Source organism: Lucilia cuprina, chromosome 6, assembly GCF_022045245.1.
Source record: "Lucilia cuprina isolate Lc7/37 chromosome 6, ASM2204524v1, whole genome shotgun sequence".
Classification (NCBI taxonomy): Eukaryota; Metazoa; Arthropoda; class Insecta; order Diptera; family Calliphoridae; genus Lucilia; species Lucilia cuprina.
The window spans coordinates 21,175,489-21,200,133 of record NC_060954.1 but is presented as its reverse complement, the minus strand read 5'-3'; the positions used below and the strand labels follow the sequence as shown (position 1 = coordinate 21,200,133).

Genomic DNA, 24,645 nt, shown 5'->3' with positions numbered 1-24,645 from the left:
AATTGTATATAATTTTCATCATTTATTGAAAAAATGTAAAAACAAAATAATAAATAGACAAGTATCATAATAAAGTCAGACAATAGAAACCACATAATACCCTACAACTGCCTACATCAATATTTGTAATATTGAAATTAATAAATTATGTACTTATTGAAATATAAGTATAACAATCGGCTTAAGATAGGTAGATTTTCAACGTCGATTTAGTAATCTCTGAAAATCGAAATTTAGTTGAAATCGGCCATATATTTTGTCATGCTTAACAATTTTTTAAGTCCTAGGTACTAGGTCCTGTGTACTCAAAGTATTTTAAAATAATATATATTATAAGGATTATGCATTTAATAAATGTATGTATTTCATTTATATTTTATTTATTTAAAGTGAAATATTAATTTGCTTATTTATTTGCTAAACAAATTATTTGCATTTGCATTGCAAAATTGCAATAATACTAAGAGGAACGAACATCGCAGCAAAAAATCTTCAAGTTTTAGTAATGGGTAATCTAGGTCATGTATATAATTTTTGTAGCCAATTATCTAGAGAATCAGTCCAATTATTTAATCGAATCGAATTTAAAAAAAAACGTCGATTTATAATTTTATGTAAAAACTATTCCAAAAAGTACTATAAAATAACTTGTTAATGGAGCACTGCGTAAGCGGAAAATCTTAATAAATACACAAAATTAGTGTAGAGCCAGGTTTAAGATCGAGAAAGTCGGGTAAGCACATTTGTAACCTGTTATTTTTTTTTAACCTCGTCGAACAAAAAATTAGTTATTCACCCAAAAAGTAAGTACTTCCACATTGCTTCATATTCCCAGTAAAAACTTTCATTACCATGTAAGGGGTTAAAATGCTAAAATTTACCTACACAATAGCATTTTAAGTCATTATTTTAACACGGTGATGTCATTGGAGACAAGTACTTAACACAAACGATTACAAGTAATCAGAAAAAGTTGTCTTTGTAAATCGCGTGAAAAAACTTATACAGCTTCTATATCTTTACTGGCAAGACGACTAATGAATTAGAAAGTATTTATATAATACATTATTAGTAAGACCTTATTAGGCTACTCTTATGTAATCCAGGCGATATCTAGTAGTCATTGAAAGGTATGTTGTTAAGTAAGTAATTACAATTGAAAGCCATTACCCAGTTTTTGCTGGGTTACTTGCCTGCTGCCGTGTAAGCAATGTTTTTTTCTAGGATGTTAAATTAAAAATTTTTACATTAATGTTGTATTTTTATTAAAAAAATCTATAACTAGCAGTCGGCTATTATGAAGTAAATAACAAGTTTCTTATTTAATTCTCTCTTTAATAAAATAATCGTTCAGCATAATATCGTTACCAAATGGAAATGATCAAAATCATTGCTTGTCAACTTCCCAAAAAGATTTAGAACTATATAAAAACTTTTTTGATAAAAAAATTTTTTTGATGGTGAATGAGGTTAACAATTTTTGAAAATTTTAAATCGGCTCTATACATTTCACACACAATATATAAAAGTACTTTAAAAAGGTAATAACTATTTTACCAGAAATTAAAAAGTTTCCACTGAAAATGCTTTAGTGTTTACAACATCAAATCCGAAGAAATACCTAGGCCTCTATCGGGCCTGTTGTGCGCTCCTTAACCAGTGCCTCAGGTGGGAATCGAACCCACCACCTCCGACTACTACTAACCACTAACCTACCGGAGGCCACACAACATTAAATGTAACATAAATTCGAATATGATTGATACAAACAAGTGTCATTGTTTGGCCCACAAGATTTTCACAAAAAAAGAAAGTATAGGGCGTACCATTTATCCTTCACAATAAGAAAATAAGAAACTCCGAAATGATTTATTTAAAATTATTTCATATGGCAAATACGTAGAGCATAATAAAAAGATGTTACCCTAGGCTTGTTAAAAAATATATACACGTGATAAATATGTATGTATAATTTGCAATTACAAATGTACATACATACATATTTCTAATTTATTAATTCAATTCATATGACGTATTATTATTAGTACATACATATTATACATTTAATTGCTCAATTAAATATATAATAAACAATTATTTCATTCTAATTACTTATACATACAGACTACTAAAGTGTAGTAACAGTGATTGTGAACAGATTTTTGTAGCAAGTCATAAGTTTATGTTCACAATAAAAAAACAATCAAAGCAAACAATGTCAAAAGTAAAAAAATAATATTAAACTAATTAAACGAGCAAAATAAACCAAATTGATTTCTTTATATTTAATATTCTATTATTTTTATTATTCCACATTTTAAACTAATAAATAAATAGTTTTTTATAAAATTTTATTTTTGTTTTGATAAACAGCGGTTTGTTTGTATTTTCTGTGTTACCACTTTATCGTTTTTTATGCCAAAATCGATTGAATTTTTTATTTATATGATGAAATAAACAATTGACAACACTGAATTTTCTTACGACATTCGAAAAACATATGAAAAATTGTCGTAAGAGTTGTATAGAACTTTTGTATAGAACTTTTGTATAGAAAATACCAACAACATTATTATGTTTATTGTAGCAGCTGCTGACATACAACGCTACAACATCGATTGTGAATTGAACAATATAGGTACTATCGGATATTTAAAAATAACAAGTAAGTAATTATGATTTAGTTTTCATAATAAAGCATTTGACTTGATTTGTACCTCGCCTCCGATGTATTTAAGCAATTTATTGTTAAAAAAATAATTTTCTGAAATATGGGGAATCCCCCAAGCCAAGTTTGAGGCGATTCTCATAAAATTTGGAGGATGAATTTACGGTTATATAAAATGTATTTATGCTTCTTTAAGCGAATTGTGGACATTAAAGTAATTTTTTTAAGGGGGGCTTTCTAAGGGAGCTTGGGTTAAAAGAGGCCCGAAATTCAACAGCTAGTATAAAACTTAGTTTTGCCGCTTTTTCGATATACGAGTATATTAAACATAAACATAATTATGAAATATTTAATAATAAATAATAGATAATATCAGATATGGGTATATCAGAATCTATACTGCCAACTGCCAACCTTTTAATAAGATGGCGACTTGATAATTCTCTTATTTGGTTAAAATGACACGATATATACCTGGAAATAATATTGCTGATAGCTTGGCAAAAGCTGGAACTACGATGGCTATATTTGATATAGACGAGTTCCCTAGCGGCTATTAAAAACCATATATCCGATGTTCAGCTCAAGACGGTTGGCCACATGAGTGATGTATCTAGAAAGCGGCTATTAAAAACCATATATCCGATGTTCAGCTCAAGACGGTTGGCCACATGAGTGATGTATCTAGAAAGCACTGTATCTAAATAACTATTTTATTATTTTTAGTACTTTGAATTAATTTGTTTTTCAAAAATTTCACAAAATACTTTTGGAATAGCTTTCTATATTAGTAAACACATACTTAATGTATTCATATTGTAATATGAAATAGAAAATGTTATTTTTGTCCGTAAATTATTAAGATTTTTGAAAATTTATTTACATTTTTCGGGATTTAGATATCCCGAAAATCCCGGGATCCCAACATCGGGATTCCGGGATTCATTTAAAAATTCCGAATCCCGGGATTTTTAAAAATCTGTACCGATTGGCATCCCTAATACAGACATATAGCTGAGTCATTATTAAAATACATATTTTCATTTAGGCAATACCTACTAATTCATAGAAGCAGGTCATTACTGCAATGATTCTTTATTTATGCATAATATTTATCAAAAATCGAAGAAACTATGTAATTGTAAAATTATAGTTTTTCGATTTTAACAAAAAACGTAGTACACCAAATTTCGGTATAGCCAAACAATATTTTCACTTTTATTATTTCAATTTAATATATTTAAGTATTTTTGACTGAGTGTTTAAACAAGTTTTGTTTATAAGATATTTTTTTCTAGTTGTTTTTGGTTTATAAGTGTGCTAAATTGTTAATGAAACCAGTTTACTTCAGTCTCTTTTAAACAATAAACAACATCTTTTTGTCGACGAACTCGTTTTCTAGATGTCAAGTTCAAAAAGAGTTTTAATTGTCTGTTACTTTTCTACGAATAATAAAATACATATATTTTTATCTACGTTGCCATATAAAATGTAAAAAAAACACATTCACTTTTAACATGGACTTTGTTTTTGTAACACTCTTCAAAAATGTGCAATTTTTATTTATTTATTTTTTTTTTTTTTGTTTTGTGTTGATGTTATTTTGATTTTAATTTGGGGTCATATAACTTCGAGCCAAAAGACATATAATTAAACTAATTATTAAATCATTAGAATTTTATATGTACAAAGTACATATTTATAGTATTTAATAATGTATAAATTTAAAATTAGTCAAAAACGACATACCATAAATAATATTAATTTGTAAATCCCTTCGCCCATATAACACTCTTCCATGTCTTCTAAAACACGAAAATCGAATGTCGAATTTCGTCGCTGTACTGGTAAGTATTATGAAAATAACAAAGATAACCATATATTAAATATTGGCCGATTTTCAAAAAATTTGACATTGATTTTAATTTCTTTAAAACTTGATACGTCTATTTTTTGTTATATTGCAGCTTTGTAGCAAATTGTGAGGTTTAAAGCAGGAATGCCCAAAAGATTCTTATGGCAGAGTAAATACCAATACATTAAAAGAAAAACATTTTTATTTAAGATTTTTCCCCAGCAGTTCGACAAAGAGTTAATGAATGCGAAAAAGACGGTTATTTCCACTAATAGTTAACCACCTGGATGATTGTAATTCGTTTGTTTTGGGTCATTCGTCACGAATATACCCTTTGTAATCGAGAATGAAGACAGTCGTCTCTTTACTGTCCTCAAGTAACCTAACACAAAAAAAACTCTTAAAAACTCTCCATCTTTTGGAGAAAGGATTATTACTTTCTACTAATATGCCACCATCTGGTTGACTCAAATTTATATCTTTCGGGTCAATCGTCACATTATTGTTTCATAGTTCTCCAGAGAGTAGACAATTGAAATTTTTAAATTTTAGTTCCATTAATATCTTCGTCACAGATAAAGAATGAAGACAGTCGTCACTTTAGTATCCCTTTTGTAAGCGAGAGCGAAGGCAATCGTCTATATACTGTCTCCAAGTAATCTAGAGATTAGACTCTTAAAAGTTGTTTTTGTATTATTGAACTTCCGAAAGTAGTTATTTTACCCATATTTTGGAGAAATTATTATTACTTTGTACTAATATTCCACCATCTGGTTGACTCAAATTTATATCTCTCGGGTCAATCGTCACAATGTTGTCCCATAGTATTCTTGAATGTAGACAGGTGAAATTTCGGGACTGTCCCGTCGAACTGCTGGGTTGTTGCAAAAACCAACACATTCATACAAGCAAAAAGAAAAAAATTTCATATGCGTGCACGGCAAAAATATGTTTTACATTTTGTTAAAATAAAATAATTTTCCCTTTTGTTTTGCAAATTAATTTTTTAAAGATTAAAAGATACTAAAATTTCTAAATGAGGCTTTATATAGGTCAAATATGGGCCGATCCTCGGTAAATTTGGGAAAAGGAAATATTTTTAAATAACAGTTAGTTTTGTTGAGTTTCATTGCGATACAAATGGTTACAAGTCAATTTTAGACGTTTAAGACATTTTTGAAGGGGGTTTGTATGGGGGCTAGGGTCAAATAAGGACCGATCTTCAGTGTCATTTATACTTATATAAAACTTATTTGTGACAATTTTTAGAGAGATAATAGAATATTTAACGTAATTATGGCATAAAAAGTTCAAATCGGGAGGTACGGTTGTATGGGGGCTAGGTGAAATAATGGACCTATTTCAACCATTTTCAATGGCTTCGTCCCTGTGCTTGGTCCAAATTTCATCAAATTATCTTGAAAATTGCGGCCTGTACCTTGTACCGGACGGACAAGTCTTAATCGACTCAAAAAATGATTTTGAATCGATCAGTATACTTTAAGGGTGGGTATTGGACCAATATTTTTGTATGTTACAAACATCAGAACAAACATATAATACCCTCCCCACTATAGTGGTGTAGGGTATAAAAATATATTACACACGTGCACATGCAAAAAATCCCCATTTTGGTTAATAATAATCAAAGTGGCAACAGTGCACTTCGACATTTGATCAGTTCATTTTAAGTAATGATATACATATTATGTAACTTGACTCGACCTCAACTAATTTTTGCAAGGCACACTAATAACGTAATTTTAAAAGAACAAAAATATTGCACGTTAACCGGTGACGCTACAGCTCTGAAGGAACATAATTTTTGCAAAAAAGTGATCACTAAATTTTTAGTTTGTCAATTATTATTCCAATAAGACATAAAACTCTAAAATTGGTCAAAAATTGTAAAAGAAATTTAGTGTCAGAAAATTTCAGAAATATTTAAAAATATTGAACAGATTTTGGGAAATAAAATAAAACCATGTCATTACATTAAATATATTCGTATTACCATAAATCTTCATTAGATAGTGTACCACATTTGTGGTATATACATAAATGTGAAGCCTTTCAGACGACAGTTTTAAAACACTAACTAAATTTGTAAATATAAATAAAATTTCCGTAATATATGAACTTAATATACAATATCATATTGCTAGAAAACTGAAAGTGAAAAAGAAAATGTCAAAGTCAAATGTTGGTTTAACAAGTTTTTTAAACCATATAATCTTCCGAACAATAAAATGAAATTTCTTTAGCCTGTGGAATTTTAACTATAATATAATGTTTCGAAAACCCAACTGTAATTATAAATGTAGTTTTGTAAACTGTTGTGTGCCAGTCTTAAGAATGGTTCCATTTGACTTCACTTGCATTATTTTAAAATTATTGTAAGTCATACACTGTGCTGCAAAAATAAAAGAGTCGGCTATATTAAATTGTATGTAATTTTCTGCAAAAAGATGATTTAAAAAAACAATCAATAGAAATTAATAAGGTAAATCAGAAATATTAATTAAAATCTTAAGAAATTTGGTATCAAAATTATCAAACTCGGTCCACCAAATAGCAGTTATAATGCAGAGTTTAATAACAAATTACTGTTTAACTCTATTTTGATATAAGGAACTTAAAACTTTGAGGACTTCCATCTTCCGCCTATATACGGAGGTTAATTACTATTTTATTTTAATTGATTCAAACTGTAAATTTTTACTAAATAACAACATTTTATTTAACTAGTCTAATAATCAAAATATTGTCTTTTTAATTACTACAAATCCATCACTTATTGCATCAATTGAAAAAACAACCATAAAAGAAAAGCTTATTAAAAGAGTAACTGCCAAAGCCGTCAAAAAGAATCCGCTGAACTACAAAGAAATACATATATTAGTTTATAGTAAATATAATAACATATATCGCTGTATAAAATTTTTATATATGAAAAATATTAAAAAAGTCTAAAACTAAATATCTTTAAACCCCCTTCCAATAATACAAATTTTTAGCATTTCAAATACATGAAGCAAAATTGGAAAATCTTATTTTAACACCCATATTGACTATTACTATGAGCATAGAACCAACATCAAATTAAAAAGAAAATTATTTTTAAAAATTGTAAACAAGGATTCCACAGATTCGCTTACACGCAACAAAAATTTCTTATTAACAATATGGGCCAAAAATTATTACAATAACAATTTTAAAGATAATAATTACCCCTTCAGTAAAGTCTGACATATTTGGTAGCTGCTGATAATCAAATATATCAGCCATAACGTAGATTTCATCATCCGATATATCTGTAATACGAATATTTTTGACGGATCGTTCACGTCTACCCTTAACACTATACCGATCATCACTACTGTCACTAATCATTTGTGATCTTCGGCTTTTAAACATATTTTTGAAATCAAAAGGAAATTGATCAATTTCGGCTTCAATGCGAGAATGTTTACTTAAGCGCACAGATTGATTTGGTTTTAAAGCAGTAGTATGCTTAAATTTTACCCTATTTGACAGTGGTTTTCTTTTTCTGTTCAAAGATTTTGAACTAGAACTGGGCGATGGTGTTCTTGAACTTTTAGACATGTTAATTATTTGATCAATCAGACGGCGAAGAATATCTTGATATTATTTCTTGATTAAATGTTTATGTTTTATTTTGCCCAAAAAGATTAATTAGCACAAAAATCATTAATGCAACAACTAATCCGATTGAAAAGAAAATTATCTATGAAAGAGCTAAAGAGTAAATTTAAAAATATAACAGATAAATTGCTTTTAATACCTTTTGAGCTACCGTAAGTGTCGAATGAGTCTCGAATCTATTTTGCAAAATGGTCTTGTCCAATGTCATTGCCAGATTTACATTAAATGATTTAAATTTTATGCTTTTATCCTGCCCATTATTTGAAGTAAACCATAAGACAAAAAAATCAGCACACCAATAGACGTTGCAACAACTAAACAACCAAATATCTGCGAATTGAAACTGAAACTTTTTGTAAAATTTACTTTTTTTGGAAAATACATTCTTACAGCTCTTAAGAATTTACAATTTCTATCGTTATTTGTTGATATTTCTTGGTTATTATCCAATGCGAAATTCGATTATTTACATGTATGTTTGTATAAAATATTTTAAAAGAAAAATATTAATCATGGTATAAATATATTAGAAGGTAGTTTCAATTTGCCTTAATGTCAGTCTGATTAACCATCTGACAAGAAAGGCGATTTGAAGTTTATGTATAAAATAAAGCTACCATATTCATGAATATTAATCCCACATTTCATTTTAAATATTCAAACTTAAAATAAATAACAAATATTTTAATTCAAATAAAAAGAATTTTAACACAACAAAAAATATTTTAATAAAAATGAGCTGTCTTTTTCCGAAATGCGAAAGCAAGAAACACCATTCAAGCGTTTCAAATATACATTTCTTTAAAATACCTACTATACCGTATATACGCAAAGAATGGCTAAAGGTACGTATGTTAGATTTTTGGTTGAAGTTTATTCGTAATATTTCCATTTGAAATATCGAAGAATTGAATATTTACACAAATAATAAACTTCAAACATCTCCTTTCTTGTCAACAAATTCATATTGAAACAACCTTCTATATTTTTAAATCATGATATTAATTACATATTTGTACAGTGTGTCACATAGTTTTAAAATTTTATGCAATTTAAAAAGAGTTCATATGTTTTACAAAAAAAACATACATAATCATAAGCCGATCAATTATCGGTTTCTAGTTTTTCGACAATATATCAGAGGCTTTTCAGTTGTCAACAAACAACAACAGCAAAATATATTTGATAGAAAATATCAATACAAGTGAATTTATTTAGGGCAACAATATAGTATTTTTATTAAAATTTTCAAGAAAAATGCTATATTTTTTAAGAATTAAACGCATAAGAATATTTTTATGCTTAATAAAGTCAAAGTTCAATAAACTTAAATTGCAAGTATTGAAGGCAATCAAGGTATCATTCAAAGTAGTTTATCGCATAAAAAAACAGCAATAAAATGTATGATTTCGTGTCTGACATGAATAAAAGAACAATTTCTTTAACTATGTATCTGATTTAATGGTATAAATACGAATACATTCATTCATCTATTCAATCGCTGCTTGGTACTTACTACTTACAAACGTTTGTATTAAAATTCTTACGTGTTAAATTTAATTGTAAGAATAATGATTTGAATCTAAATAATCGCATGTATAAATCTGTGAACGTTTGACAAAACACTTATCTCGACATAAAACAATTGTAGTCAACATAACAACAAAAATTGGGACTGTTTATTGCCAATTTAAATGGGTTTTGTGCTCTCCTGTGATAATCAATTTTCCCTGAATATATTTTATCAAAAGCCTCCAAAGTTGAAAAATAAAAAACATATACAAAAATTTAATCTAAAATAAAAAGAACGCAAATTGATTGCTGCTCAATTCTCAGGCTATCGACTTGTTTAACATTTTGTTGGTAATTGTTCTTTGTGTTCTTTGTGATTTTTGTATGTATGTATGTATGTATGTATGTATGTATGTATGTATGTATGTATGTATGTTTGTTTGGACTTTATAGACTGCTAAATGGCTGGACCGATTTTTACAGTATCTTCCTGTGTATAATAAAACATTTTGGGTGTAAAGGGCGAACATTCAATGGGGGCTTGACACCTCCCATATGAATTAAATACAAAATTTCGTTTATCTGAGAAACTATTACAGCCAGAATCTTCAAATTTTACATGAAGAATGGGCACGAAAAATCTTAATACTCATTTAAACATTTTGGAGAAAAAGGGCAGACTTTCTGGGGGGTTTGGAGTCCCCATATGAATTAAATAGAACAATAAAAACGATTAGAGTTAGAAAATTAAAATTTTACACGAAGAACATTCATGTGAACATTCTTTAAAAGTTCGCCATATCTCACCAATTTTTAGATACATTTTGTTAATTTTAATTACAAACATTCGAAGCATATGAGCGATAGATTAGTGTAAGTTTTTGGTCTTTAAAACACCAAACCATATAGTAGTATATAGACGAAAGTAATTGTCAAGGACCTAAGTGTCCTGTCAAAGACCTAACTGGTGAGAATGTATTAGTAGAAGTTCAAAAACAAACACAGTTGGTCAAAAGGTACTAACTAAAAAATGTATTTTTTGGACGTTATTCTTTATGTGTTATTAATGAAATTTTATATGGCAGTGAATGAAAATATTAGTTATTTATTTTTTTTGAAAATATATTTTATCTTAAAACATATTATAAACACGTCTTTTTGTTATTTTTTTGTTGAATTAAAAAAAGTATGTAAAAAACTTTTTAAATTTTCAATACGAAACTTTTCTTTTTTCAGTTTTAATTAAAATGAAGAGTCAAAGAATTAAAAATATTTTTTTTTTTCGTTTGTAAAATATAAATTATATTCGGGGCTTTAAATTGTTTAAAAGTGTCGCAAAAAATAATAAACATTAAGTTTAATTAATAAGAAAAACTAATAAGTGCTAATATCCTCGCAATTTTGCGAAGAAAATTTGAAGTTTTGTGAGTGCGTTAAGTTCTCAGAAGTTTGTTTTATTCTCTCAGGGCTCGTCTGTGTGAAGAGAATAAAAATTTTTGTTTGAAAACGGCTTCAGTTTCGCCTATATGTACTACTATATGCACCAAACAAAGAATAAATAAGAAGTGAAACGCTGTCAAAAAGTACCTAAGTCTACTGTCAGTCTGTACCTAACTCTAAGAATGTATTAGTAGAATTTTCAAGCCAACATAGTTGCAAAAAATCGGATTTAAAAATTTAAAAAAAAAATATTTCATTTGAATTTATATTTTAGAAGATTTCTTAAAATATTTTGCAACATAATTTATCTATAAACATTATATATGAACGTATCTTTGCTTTTTAATCTGCAATATTGAAATAATAATTACGTTAGTTGAAATATTTTTTTCTTGTACCATACGAAAATCTACAACATTGTTCATTTTTCGTTTTAATTTCAACAACAAAAATTAAATGTCAAAAAAATAAAAAAATATTTTTTTTCGTTTGTAAAAATTTAAATCTTTTCGGGCTATAAGCCATGAATTTTCGCGACAAAGTTTTAAAGTTTGGAGAGAGAGTAAGTTTCTTACATATGTGTTGGAGTTACACAGAACTCGTCTGTGAGAAGAGCGTAACGTTGTTGTTGTAAAAAATGACAGCGTTTCACTTCTTAGTGTTCAGTCATAGTAGAAAAAACAAGTAGGAAAGTATAGTCGGGCATGGCCGACCATATGATACCCTACACCATGAGTATATTTTTACAATTTTTACTTTTATAAAATTTTTATTTTTTGTAAAGAAACTGTTGAATATTACCATAATTCCTAAATATTTAAGCCATTTATTGATAAAAAACTAAAATTTCTAAATGAGGCTTTATATAGGTCAAATATGGGCCGATCCTCGGTAAATTTGGGAAAAGGATATATTTCTAAATAACAGTTAGTTTTGTTGAGTTTCATTGCGATACAAATGGTTACATACCCTCCCCACTATAGTGGTGTAGGGTATAATAAAGGTTCTCTCTTTTCGTAGCCATATTAAACTTCTGACGTTTAAGCGATTTATTATTTTATATGCTACCGTATTTACTTTATAAATCCGAGTTTTTTGTTTACTTTTTATTTTTTTCAATTTAAAAATATAAAATGGAAAATATTTTTCAAACTAAATTAAAATATTTATCAACATAAAATTCTAATAGCCAAGAAAATAATGAAAAAGTTAAAAGGTCATTGCGGACGGACATCGCTAGTTTCAAGTTTGCTTGTAAGTAGTGCGGGCCATTCTCCCTAAAAACATAATTTCATTACTTCATCTTGTGTCCAATTGCAGAAGTTTCTTATGAGTGATGTGTTCTGCTGCTATTTTGTTTTAGTGCCAAGATGTGTCCGGCAAGATTGTTCACAGTTCTCACATTTTTCGATGAACATATCTTGCGCTGTCAAACATGTCCAAGTAAGAAAATTTTATGAATCTTCGAACGGCAGTAACGTTCTATGTCTTCCTCTGTCATTTGTTTAAAAAAATCAACGTAAACAACTGCAAGAGGTGTTATTTTGGGGTTTAATGCCAATAAATCATGGTATTAAGATATAACAAGAACTTGTTGGGTTTAGTGTGGTCCGTTTATGAGCTGGACCGTTTTTATAAAAATATTGTTAGTGCACACAATTTTAAATAATTAATTAAAAGTTATACACATTTTTTATTTCTAATTTCCTAAATATGTGGCAACGTTTTTCCTTAATTGTTTACAAAAAATACATTTCAATAATTCTTATTTACGTCAAAAAACTTTTCGTTAAGAGAGAACGGAGTTACCTTGTTTTCTTTATACCATGGTGTTCAGTGACACCAAAATTCAATTTTAAAGAAACTTTGTCTCTCATTTTCTTAATATCTTCTTATTTTTTTCGAAACGATATATTCAAATTTCTTATACACAAAATTATTTAACTGACAGCCTGTGGCTCTTAAAGTATCAAATAAGACTCGGGAGTATAACGGTACTCTTCAATATCAAATAGAATAAAAAAAGTATCATCGCTTCAATATTGCCTCCCTTGGAACAAATCATTCAGCTTTTCATAGTTTTTTATGAAATGACATGTTTTGGAAACCTTCCTTAATTTGATTCTTTACGAAAGTAATAAAATATGAACCTAATGTCTAATGCCCAAAGTAGATCATGATAAAAATTAAAAATTGTTTAAAAAAAGTTTGTTTACTTGCACGACGTTACTCAGATATTTGTCTATAAAATTTTATAATTTTTTCTTTAATTAAAAGGCAACACTTGTATCCTTAAAACAAAGCATCAAATTTTATTTGTTAAATTTGATGCTTTGCGTGCTATATTCAATGCCCATACCAAGTTCACACGGAGCAGTTGAATTACCTAATTCGGAATCTGAATGACAATAGCCAATTAACCCGTTTCTACGAAACATTCGTAATTCGTTTTGACAGTTCATCGCCATGTTGTTATTTTTTTTTCAATTCATTATTTTGTCATTTTTTTGAATATTTGTCTGTGTGTGTATGATACAAAAATACGTTTATTACATTATTTCAACATATTAAGTAGTATATTTTCTATTTATTTGCATTTTTTTAATATTATTTTTTATTAGTATCCAACCAATGAAAACAAACAGCTGAATATAATGCCCAACACTTTATAGGTGTGGAAATTATATTATAAAAATTGCAAACGGAATGACAAACTTATATACATAACCTTCTCACGAAGGAGTAGAGTATAAAAATCGGTTGAAAATTGTATTTTTCTTCATTTTTGTATCACAGTCTAATGTATGTCTTTATTCTTTTAAATTCAAAAATTCAACGAAATTACCAAATAAGAATATGTCGTTGGCGGTGACTTCCTAACACATACGGCGGCAAAGCACATCTGCTCTCAGTCCTTCGACGCAGGTTTCTTATGGTCGTCAGTTTACATAGAAAAGCAAGGCGAATTTACATAAGGATTGTGATTTCAATGAGATGATAATTTTTCAATAAATTTATGTGTGATTACGGTATATATTGAGTTTATAATCTAAAAAGTTTGAAAATAATATTAAGAATGTAATTTTATATAAATGACAATTAGTCGTGGCAGTTCATTTGTAGAATTTTTGCTGAAACATTTTGCTTTGTTTATTTGCTTTCAAAGCTTTTTGAAAACGTTATTTAAAGGTACACTTTTGCTAAAAGTATGCTAATAAGAAATTCGTTTATGTTTTAAAACCAATAATAATACTACATGAAATTAGTTTTGTTTAAAAAAACATCAAATTACAAACAGATTTAAATTTATAAACATTTTTTAACAAAAATTCGCTTTATTTTTTTGTCAGCTGTTTTTGATATATCTCCCTGACTGCCAATTTGCCTTCTAGTGCTGGCCAATGTCAAACTACATACATATATAAATTTCAAACCTTCCTTGTGTAAATTCGCCTTGTATACAAGAACTCTAGTTGAACATCAGTAAGATAAAACAAAAATAACTCAATAGATAGGAAAGAGAATTCATTATAAACACATATTTTTAGCAAATATAAAATCAAAAAGTGGTGTCTACTAAGTAATTTTTTAAATGTGGAAAAAATCGAGCAAACAATTTGTTGATTAAAGTAAAATATAGTCAAAAATCGTTGATGATTAGGTATTAAATCTGTATGTATACATATTGATTTTTAACACCAACAGTAAACAAACGAACAAAGGATTTACGATTAACCATTGCAGAATAGAAAAAATAGTTTTTTGTGTTTATTATATACAAATCATATACATATAAAGTAATAAAGGAAACCATAAATACTTAAAAAAGAAAACAGGAAACACCAGTTAGAAAAGAAAAACATCCTAAAAGTATGCTAATAAGAAATTTTTTGTTTCGCTCGAGCATTAACTATTATTTGCCAATGCGTCGTTCGCCGCATTCCATTTTGTGACATCATTTAGCCGTACGACGCTATCGCAAGTTTCGCAGTCATTCTAACAGCAACAATAATAATAATAGCAATAACATCAATAATAATAACAACAACATTTATGAAAGCCGTCACAATACATTATCAAATGTTAAAGAATACGAATATTTGTCACAAAACAATCACTTTTATTATTTCTCACCACAGCAACAACAACAAACTACAAATGCCAGTGGGGTCGATAAGGCGAATTCAAATTCGCACATTACTATCGACATCGATGTGAAACGAAACGGTTTTACCGACAAAAATGACTGTTCCATTGCAACACTGACGAACGGGGCCACAAAGCAACAAGACGATAAACAACAACAACACGATCAATACCAACACCAACACAGCAACGATCGTATGAATAGCACAAACACAACAGACGTGCAAAATAATCTCTCCGGCCATTCAACGCAATCACAATCACAGCGCTCTTCAGTTCTTTGTCGAGTCGTGTTAGCGACGGTTGGTGTTGGTCTTTTAGCCGCGATTGTAACGCTTATTTGGTACTACATGGGTTGGACATTCGGTTTACCCGCACTCCTCATCGCTCTGCTGGTGATCTTGCTAACGAAACCAGGTTGGCGATGGTTTTATATAGCCGGTGCAACAGCTAAACGAGATTTAACGTAAGTTTTTTTTACTTATTTCCATCCATTATCTAAATACTTATTTCCCAACATTTAAATCTGTTTGTTGTCGTTTGTCTATTTTCGGTTAAAGTAGAAGACATTTTTAACAAAATTGTGTACAAGTACATTTACTTTTTTGTCGTTTTTTTTAATATGATATTTAAATTGTGGTTTTAACATATAGAGTCCATTATTTAGGTGTCAAATTTCGCAAAAAAAGAAACTTTTAGAAACATTTTAAACTTGAATGACGTTAGCAAAACAACTAATAAAACAAGAATATTAAACACAAACCCTGCAACTAGTATGGATTTAATATGTAGTTCAATGACAACAACAATTGTTGTTGGTATTTCTTCGTCTTTACCTTTTGTTGTAATTACTGTACTATTGTGGTTTTTACTCACGAAATTAAAAACTGAGATGTGATAGGTAATCATTATATACAGATACATCCACACATACAGAGACCTATCAAGGGAAAAACTCAACACATAAACATCAACAATAAAACTTCAAAAAGTGAAGATGATCGAACTTCCGTGAGATCGTAAACAAAACATGTTAAAATCTTACTGTGTTATTGTAACTTAATGAATGAATAATGAGTATTTTTAATGTGAATATACAAAAATACATACATATTTATGTATCTTAAAATGTAAAAATGTGTGTAGTTTTGAGTGATTGTTACTTGTATGTATCATGTTTACATTCGAACACACGTAGTTGCGATAATTTTGAGTTTTAAATTACCAAGTTGTGATAAAAACCACAGATACCTATTAAACATTTTTCGATTCATAATAAATAAATTAAATAATAAGGAATTTCTTAAATATAATTAGAAAGTTTCAAAATACAATTAGAAAGTTCAATTGGTGTAGTTGGAAATGGTGTAAAACGTTTTACTTTTTAGATTGATAATTTACAAAAACATTTAATATAATAACCGCCTTGTATCTATAATTATCATTCTGACTGAATTGATATTTCTTATCCCCATTGATTTTGTAGTAATTATTTACGGTAATGTGAATATGTGTTTATCTATTAAAATTTACTAAAGTAAAATTATATTAACAAGTGGTTAACTGACTAATATTTTATATCCGTTGTTTGAATTTGGTCAAAGTCATAAAAACCAAATCGCTGTCAAAAAATATATATTTGCACTAAACTACTGTTTATTTTTTATAATTCTCAATCTTATCAATTCGTTCGTTTCAACGCATTAAAGCAGCAGTATTTAGTTATAGCATTAAATGTAGAAGCGACTGCTTAAATTAAAGATCAAAGTACAATTCTATAATGAGGTTTAAATAATTTTAACAAAAAAATCAAATACAACAAAAAAGCTATAAACACCAAACAAAGTTCTTAATTGTGCTTCGTCTTGCTTGAAAGTATTTTAATTTTATAAAATAAAAAATACCCGTTCATATAGTAAGACTGTGTATTTATTAACAAAATATAATTCATATATTAACGCTGTAATTAGGGTTACCAATTCCAGATAATTTTTGATTAGCAGGCATCAGAAAATTTGAAGAAAATAATTAAAAATGCAGACAGACAGTTCAGAGAATTTTGGAAGTTTTTTTTTTAATATTTTTACATTATTTATTTTCTGATTCCGGAATATCTGACTATTATTTTTCGTTGTCAACGCCAAAACATAATAAATAAATTTTAATTTATACGAGAAACATATAAACTTCTACAATCTGAATATGGTTGAATTTAGAATACCATGATTTATTTAAAATTAATTTAAAAAGTAGTAAAATGTCTTTAAAAATTCAAAGCTTGATTATCGAGACGACTCATTCGGATTACGCCAGTCTTGTAGTAAATGAGCGAGATCTTATTGGAAAATGAAAGTTCCTATTTAAGATATTAGGTCAACAATTAGCGATTCAATAAACATAATCTTCGAAGTTTTCTTTTAAGTATGTAATCAGTTAATTAATTTTGTTTGATTGTTCATGCACTTGAGTATGAAATGCAAAGTGTAAACAGCTGATGCAAAATTTTAAATTTTTTATTTCTTGATTAGCACAATTTATGAAGATTTCAAAATACAATATTATTGTTCTTCTTCATTATTTCGATAGCAATCTGTGACGTATTCTGTTGTTTTATATAACACACTGCAATGTTTAAATTTGTATTAAAAACCATCAAAGGGGACTTTTTTTATTTTTAGATTAACTAATCAGATTATTAATTGGCATTAAATTACTAACTGCAAAAACTCGCAAAACGATTAAATAAACTTAATATAACTCCTCTCATACTGTAGGGCATTCGATACATGCTAAAAGTTCAACAGTCTACATTTTATATTTTGTTTGTTTGAATTATTTAAAATATCTTGATTGCGATTATCGACCAGTCATAGTGTTTATATATAAAAACTAGTTTAAATTCTTAAATTTCTAGAACATTTTTTGTTTTTTCTTTTATTTTAATCACAGCGAAATTTTTAAATGTTAATAAATATGAAATTCAATTATACATAAAATAGATTAAAAACAACTGGTAAAACTAAAAATATAAACGACATAATTATTTTTATATACAAAAATAAAATTTTGTCTTAAAAATAAACAAACCAAATATTGCATACACACATATTTATGTATATACATATAAGGGTATTCAATACAATTACTCTTGTTAGAGTTTTTGTTTGGTAAATAATTAACAAATAAACAAATTAAGGGATTTATTTCAATTATTCGATTAATCAAAACATTTTTCAAATAGTTTTTGATAAAGTATTTATCCATTGTGAACGTTCCGTAGTCTAGTCTATAGTCCAGTATAGTCTAGACTATTGTCTAGTATATAGTCTAGTCTATAGTTTAGTCTATAGAGAATTTTTTCCCTAGACAAGACTATATACTAGTCTAAAGTCTAGTCTATAGTCTGGTCTACTATATATATTAGACTATTCTATGTTTTATTTAATTTGTCGTCCAGTAGGTTAGTGATTAGGAACAGTAAAATATTTTTTAAGTTATGCTACTATTGCAGTAATTAAGCTGGCTATATTTACATACATATCGTCACCTAAAACGCCAACGGCCCTAACTAACATTTTTTAAATTTAATTGGAGAAGCAATAGATATATATTTAAATTGAATAAACATATTGTTTAATAGTGAAACCTATTAGTTGTTATGATAGTTGACAATGGCGTATATACAAAAGAATAATTTGAACTTTTAACCTTTAATATTTAAATGTTTTTGTAGATAGGGCCTTTTGTTTTGTGTCAATAAAATCGCTAATTTTTGTGTAGATATTTCTTGATGCAATACATTATCAATTTTTGGTCTGTTAGAGCCGTTTGCAATTCAGCTGACGATATAAAAAACATTTCATAATATACATATAATGCATATTTTGTTTCAATCATGTTTATCACCAAGTTCAATGAACTGACCACCAGCAATGGATTTTAATTCAAAGCCATTATACTTACGTACGTTTAATTTTTTTTTTTAGGCGAAATAACAAATTAGTTTTAATTAAAAATTATTAAAAATACAAAATAATGTTTCACAATTTAAATAGAACATATGATGTATACACAAATATATTTCCAAAACTGCATATGAGATCATAATTATCTGAAATATTTTTGTACATACGAAAAATTTTCAACAAAAAAGAAATATTGATTGTGTGACCTTTTTCAAAATATTTTAGATCTACCCTACAAAAAATTAGACTACTACGAAAATGCGGGCAAGGATTACTTTTCAAAGTACTATGATTGGTTAAAATCTAATCGAAATACATATGCATATGGCAATAACATACTTCATTTAACATTGTGATCTCCAGGCAATTTTTTAAGGTGCATATATGACGTTCATTTTAATGGAAAATGTTGATGGGAAAACTCTTAAAAATATGATGCAGTTGTTGTTTATTGTTTAGAATTACAGTTTCGTAGAATTTTCCGATCTGTGTCTGATGGATGAAATGTTTGGAATAACATTGCTTTCAAGATATTTGGATGAAAGCCTGGCAATGCCATGCATCTGAATCTATTCGTCCTAGTTTGTAAAGTACTGCATTAGGAGTACGTATTAAACCAGTATTTATTAATAATTAATTAATATTAGTGTGTTTGACACATTATGGATTATTATATTACTCTGCATTATCTATTGTATTGAATAGTTTGACATTGCGTTGCAAAAGTCATCTTATCAATAGTTTGATTAGTTATTTGTGTGGTATTTAGTGGTTCATATTATCAAACCCAAAGTTCACTCATATTATTTATGATTTATGACTTATAAACTATAATTTTAATATCTATATATGTCAGTGTTGTCATGGAAAATTCCTTTTTGTATGAATTCTTACAAAATATTTCAGTTTTTTACATTTGTTTGACTATTAAGATTTTATTTTTTAAAACATTTTTACCTATCCACTCTCCTGGAGTCATGATCCGTCCTATGGATCATATTTATTTTTTTTTAACATGGTCCATAGCCTGTTGGGTTACACCTTATGTCTATTCGAATGAAAAAGTTGTCGAAACACACTGTATTTCACATACAAATTAGACATTAGTTTGAGACCAGTCTTAGTCCTTGTGGAGTACTCTTTACTATGAATTGTAGTCTCAATTTTTGCTGTGTATTCCATTTTTTCGAAATTTTATTAAAAATTATATTTTATATTTTTTCTACAATTTAAATGTAAAACTTGCTTTACCGTTGCCTTTACCTGGTGCTAGGAAAATGTAGGATAAAATTTTTTAAAACCGTCTTTTTGGGTCTCCTAATTTTCGGGTTATATTAAAAATTATATTAATACGCTACACTTGCGAGTATGCATTTATTGAAATTACGGTATAATTCAACATAAATATTTTTTTTTATACAAAATATTTTTTAAAATATACCCATTCTGGTGTAGGGTATTATATGGTCGGCACTTTTCTACTTGTTTTTTTATATTTTGATTTTGTAGCGCAGTGTAAACTTTATTATTTTATAATTTGTTTATACATTACCCCCTTATTCACAATAAGGGGGTAATTTTGTATAAAAATTGTGTTTAACAAACCTTTTATATAAAAAAATGTTGTTCTTAAGAAATATATACCGTTTTATATTTCCCAAGAACTTTTAATTATTCAACTTTAAATTTGACATCTTTTAAAGTATTATTTATTAATATCATAACCAGTCACTTTTAAATTGCTTTATAACTAATGCAAAAGTAATTGTTTTTTTTTTAATTGCGTTGTAAACAAAGTTAATTTAAATTTATTGCTTAGTTTTCAGGTTAATTAAAAAAATTTATACAAATTTTAAGTTGCTAAAAAATAAACTTTTAGGCACTACTTGTTTCTTTTGAAATGTTATTAAAGAAAAACACATAACCGTATTGATTTTTCATTTTAAATAAACAAAAGTTGCAATAGCTCCTTAAACCAGAAGCATTATTAATAATATAAGCAAATTATTGAAATGTCTATATAAATATTATATTTGTAACTACAAAATACTTAATTATACGTTCATACATATATACAATGTTTATAGGTATGTATGTATGTATGTCATCAATAATGTTTGTGTTAGAACATTGTTCTGTAGGTCAGTAGAATCGAACCATATATAAGTGAATTCCCCTGTATATTTATGAGTGTGAGTTATGACTTGAATTTTTAATTACGAAACTGCCCCTGAAAATAAAACTGCTGCAAGTGAATTAAGTCAAATATAAATATGAAACAAAAAACTTATGATTCAATTAAACAATAAAATATTTATTTAATTTATAATTAAATAATACATTGCATACAGATCCTAACACGTACTATTTTAGTTAAAAAAATTAATAAATAAATGCAATGACTTTTTATGTCAATTAATTAGACTTAAATTAGGTGTATGAATGAAATTTTACCAAAACATCAGAGAGCATTGACTGGACTATATTTTCCAAATAAAATCAACAAACAAATCGAACAAATAATTAAAATGTAAGTATGTACGTACGTGTATTCCAAAACATAACAAACAAACAAACAAAATACTTCCTAGTTAAAGTGATGTTTGGGACCTTGACTTTGAAAAACGTACGTATTAAAGTATAGGTAGGTACGAATACCTAATGGTCATTGATATCACACATTGACACTTAATACACGCAGACATATTAAATTGACTATTAGCGCAATAGAACACAATTTGTATTATCATGACAAAAACCTCATTAATATTCAAATCGCATACGTTTAAAACATGATTTTAATTTCAATTTCTAGTTATTTTTTCTTCATTTGCATTTTTGTTTATTATTTTTATTTATTTGCATAAAAACGTAAAATTTTATCATCATACAATACATGTATTGGCCAATTTTATAAATGCTTATTTTTGTTTTTAAATAAATATTCGTCACTCTCATTTATCCTTACTACTGTTCCTAGATTTTATTAATAAAGTGGGGTAAAGGTTTTATATTGATATATAACTGTAGTTTAAAATTAAAAGCCAGTTTCTGTGAGAATCCTTACAAATCCTCCCACATGTTTAAATATTTAATAAACCCATTTCTAAAAAGTTTAGTTTATTTCTATTTATGAAAAATATCCCAAAGAGGGACAATTGTGTTTATATATGACGTTAAAGAATAATTAGAGACGGACTTGAACAAGATCAAATTCTTTTATTAGTTCAACTTTATTAAGTTCACATTTTGTTGTTCACACACTGTAGGTGATGTATTGAAAGGTTTATTTGTATTGATTTGTATTTAATAAATGTCTGGTGCGTGTATTTGTGATTTACTAATAATAAAATTCACACAACGTTTAAGAAGAAATGTAAACAAAGTTAAAAAATATGTTTAAATCGAAAGAATTGATTTATTAGGTGACCTTGAACTCATACCGGAATTAAAAAAATCTTACAAAAATATGACGATGAAAATATGTATAAATCATTTAAATTTATAAAAAATAAACAAAATATAAATTTGAATATATAATAGATAAAAATTTTTAAGTGTATTTAATATTTACACTAATAAATACTACATTTAAACTGTATTTTTCCATGTCTAACTGGTCTAATTAAGTTAATATCTTTTGATACGTTTGTATTCTTCAAGAATTTTTCAAGAATTGCACTACGCTAAAATCGAATTTCTCCATCACACCGTGAGATATAATGTCCTTAAATTAAAAAAAAAATAACGTTTCTATATGGGAGAGGTTATAATAAGTTTGTACTTATGTTTGCAACGCAATAACCTTTTAAAATATACTTCTCGATTTCATTTTTATTTATTAAATTGAAAAATACTCATGACCGGACTCATGTTCATATGGGAGGTACCACGCTCAGCATGGGGCGTGGTACCTCCCATATGAATTAAATACAAAAATTTGTTTATTTTGTGAACCATTACAGTAAGAATCTTCAAATATTTCACAAACCTAACATCCATATAAACATTTTGGGTAATAAATTAGCGGACTAAAATTCGTTTATCTGGAAAACTAATAGAACTAGATTCTTCAAAGAACTTTAATATTCCATTTTGAGAAAAAATGGAATATTATTCCATTTTGAGAAAAAATCGTATAATTGAGAAACTAAAAAAGTTAGAATCTTCAAAGATGGATAAAGTGGATGGGGAATTGGCATCTACCACTATAAATAAAATACAAAACATTGTATATTTGGAAAACTATTTGGATAAATTGGCGTACTTTCAATAATTAGCGTGGCATCTCCCATATCTGAAAAACTGTTATAGTTAGAACCATCAAAGTGGGCTTTTTGCACCATACATTACCTAAGTGGTGAGGGTATATTTGGTTTGTGCTGATGTATGTAACGCATTGAAATATTTATTCTATAAATATCTTAAAGTATACCAATTGGCTCAGAATCATTTTCTGAATCGATGTTAGATTTGTTCAAGTCTGAATGTTACTGGCGATTTTCGTAATGATCGGCCCTAGCCTCCATACCAAGTCTAATCAAAAAATGATTTAAAAATCAATAAGCACAAGTAGGAATTAGAGCAAAAATCAATTTAAAGACATTATTATTAAAAATAATCCACATTTTTTGCTTACTATTCACTGGTATAGTAAGTATAGTCCGCCAGGACCGACTATAGATTCTTACTTGTTTAATTTACATTGCTTTTAGGGTAGCAAGTGCATTGGGTATAACTAGTAAAAGCATAAAGTAGATTTACTTTCTGCGCTTTTGTACTTGCAACTTGCAGCATAAAAATACATTGATTGTACTTTTTGAAAGACGCGTAAAATGCAAATATAAAGTTTTGGTCCCTATCCCAGTACAAAGTACCTATTAGAAAATAATTCAAGAAAACCTCCTATAAACCAACATTAATGACAAAATCGTTAAACATTTTAAATATACTTCTAACAGGTGTAGGTTATAATATGGTCGGACATGGCCGACTATACCTACTTTCTTACATGTTTATTATTATCTTCTTTTTTTAATTATCACGTGATAATGCGCGGAATGAACAGTTCTGCTCTAAGTCAAGAAATGGAAATGAAAATTTTTCGTAATTATTTCTGCATATTTATTTTGCAATAAAATTTAAATGAATTTCACATGATTCCTCACTATATACCTACATATTTCGTGTATAAAAGATGATCATTATATGATTCCATACATTTGTACGAGTATCATGCAGGCATGAGTAATTTGCTCTAAAAATTTTATTTATTACCTTCTTGACCTACTAATTGTTGATTTGAATTTTTAAATTTTACACGTTTAAATAAACGTACATAAGTACTTTTATATGGTTTATCTATGAAGTTTTCACAGATCTTTTCGTGTGTA

At 27.7% G+C, this 24,645-nt stretch overlaps 2 protein-coding genes across 4 annotated transcripts in view; one reads left to right on the top strand and one right to left on the bottom strand.

Annotated features, from left to right (window-relative positions):
* The window catches only part of LOC111677309 (long-chain fatty acid transport protein 4), a 36,841-nt gene that overhangs the window by 8,288 nt on the left and 3,908 nt on the right, over positions 1 to 24,645 (top strand). Inside the window, exon 2 of the mRNA XM_023438398.2 lies at positions 15,281 to 15,753. Coding sequence (XP_023294166.2) covers positions 15,281 to 15,753 — 473 coding nt within the window. The remainder of the gene's footprint in view (positions 1 to 15,280; positions 15,754 to 24,645) is intronic.
* Positions 7,222 to 8,876, bottom strand: LOC124420511. 3 transcript variants are annotated; one of them, XM_046953521.1, is made up of 4 exons: positions 8,580 to 8,876; positions 8,329 to 8,532; positions 7,755 to 8,271; positions 7,222 to 7,402 (listed from the first exon to the last, which is right to left on the bottom strand). In XM_046953521.1, exons 3-4 carry the CDS (start codon positions 8,127 to 8,129, stop codon positions 7,280 to 7,282), a joined length of 498 nt encoding a protein of 165 aa, XP_046809477.1. In that variant the 5' UTR covers positions 8,130 to 8,271; positions 8,329 to 8,532; positions 8,580 to 8,876; the 3' UTR covers positions 7,222 to 7,279. The 3 variants fall into 3 exon arrangements, with proteins under 3 accessions (XP_046809477.1, XP_046809480.1, XP_046809478.1); XM_046953524.1 differs by having other exon boundaries at positions 7,755 to 8,246; XM_046953522.1 differs by having other exon boundaries at positions 8,329 to 8,519.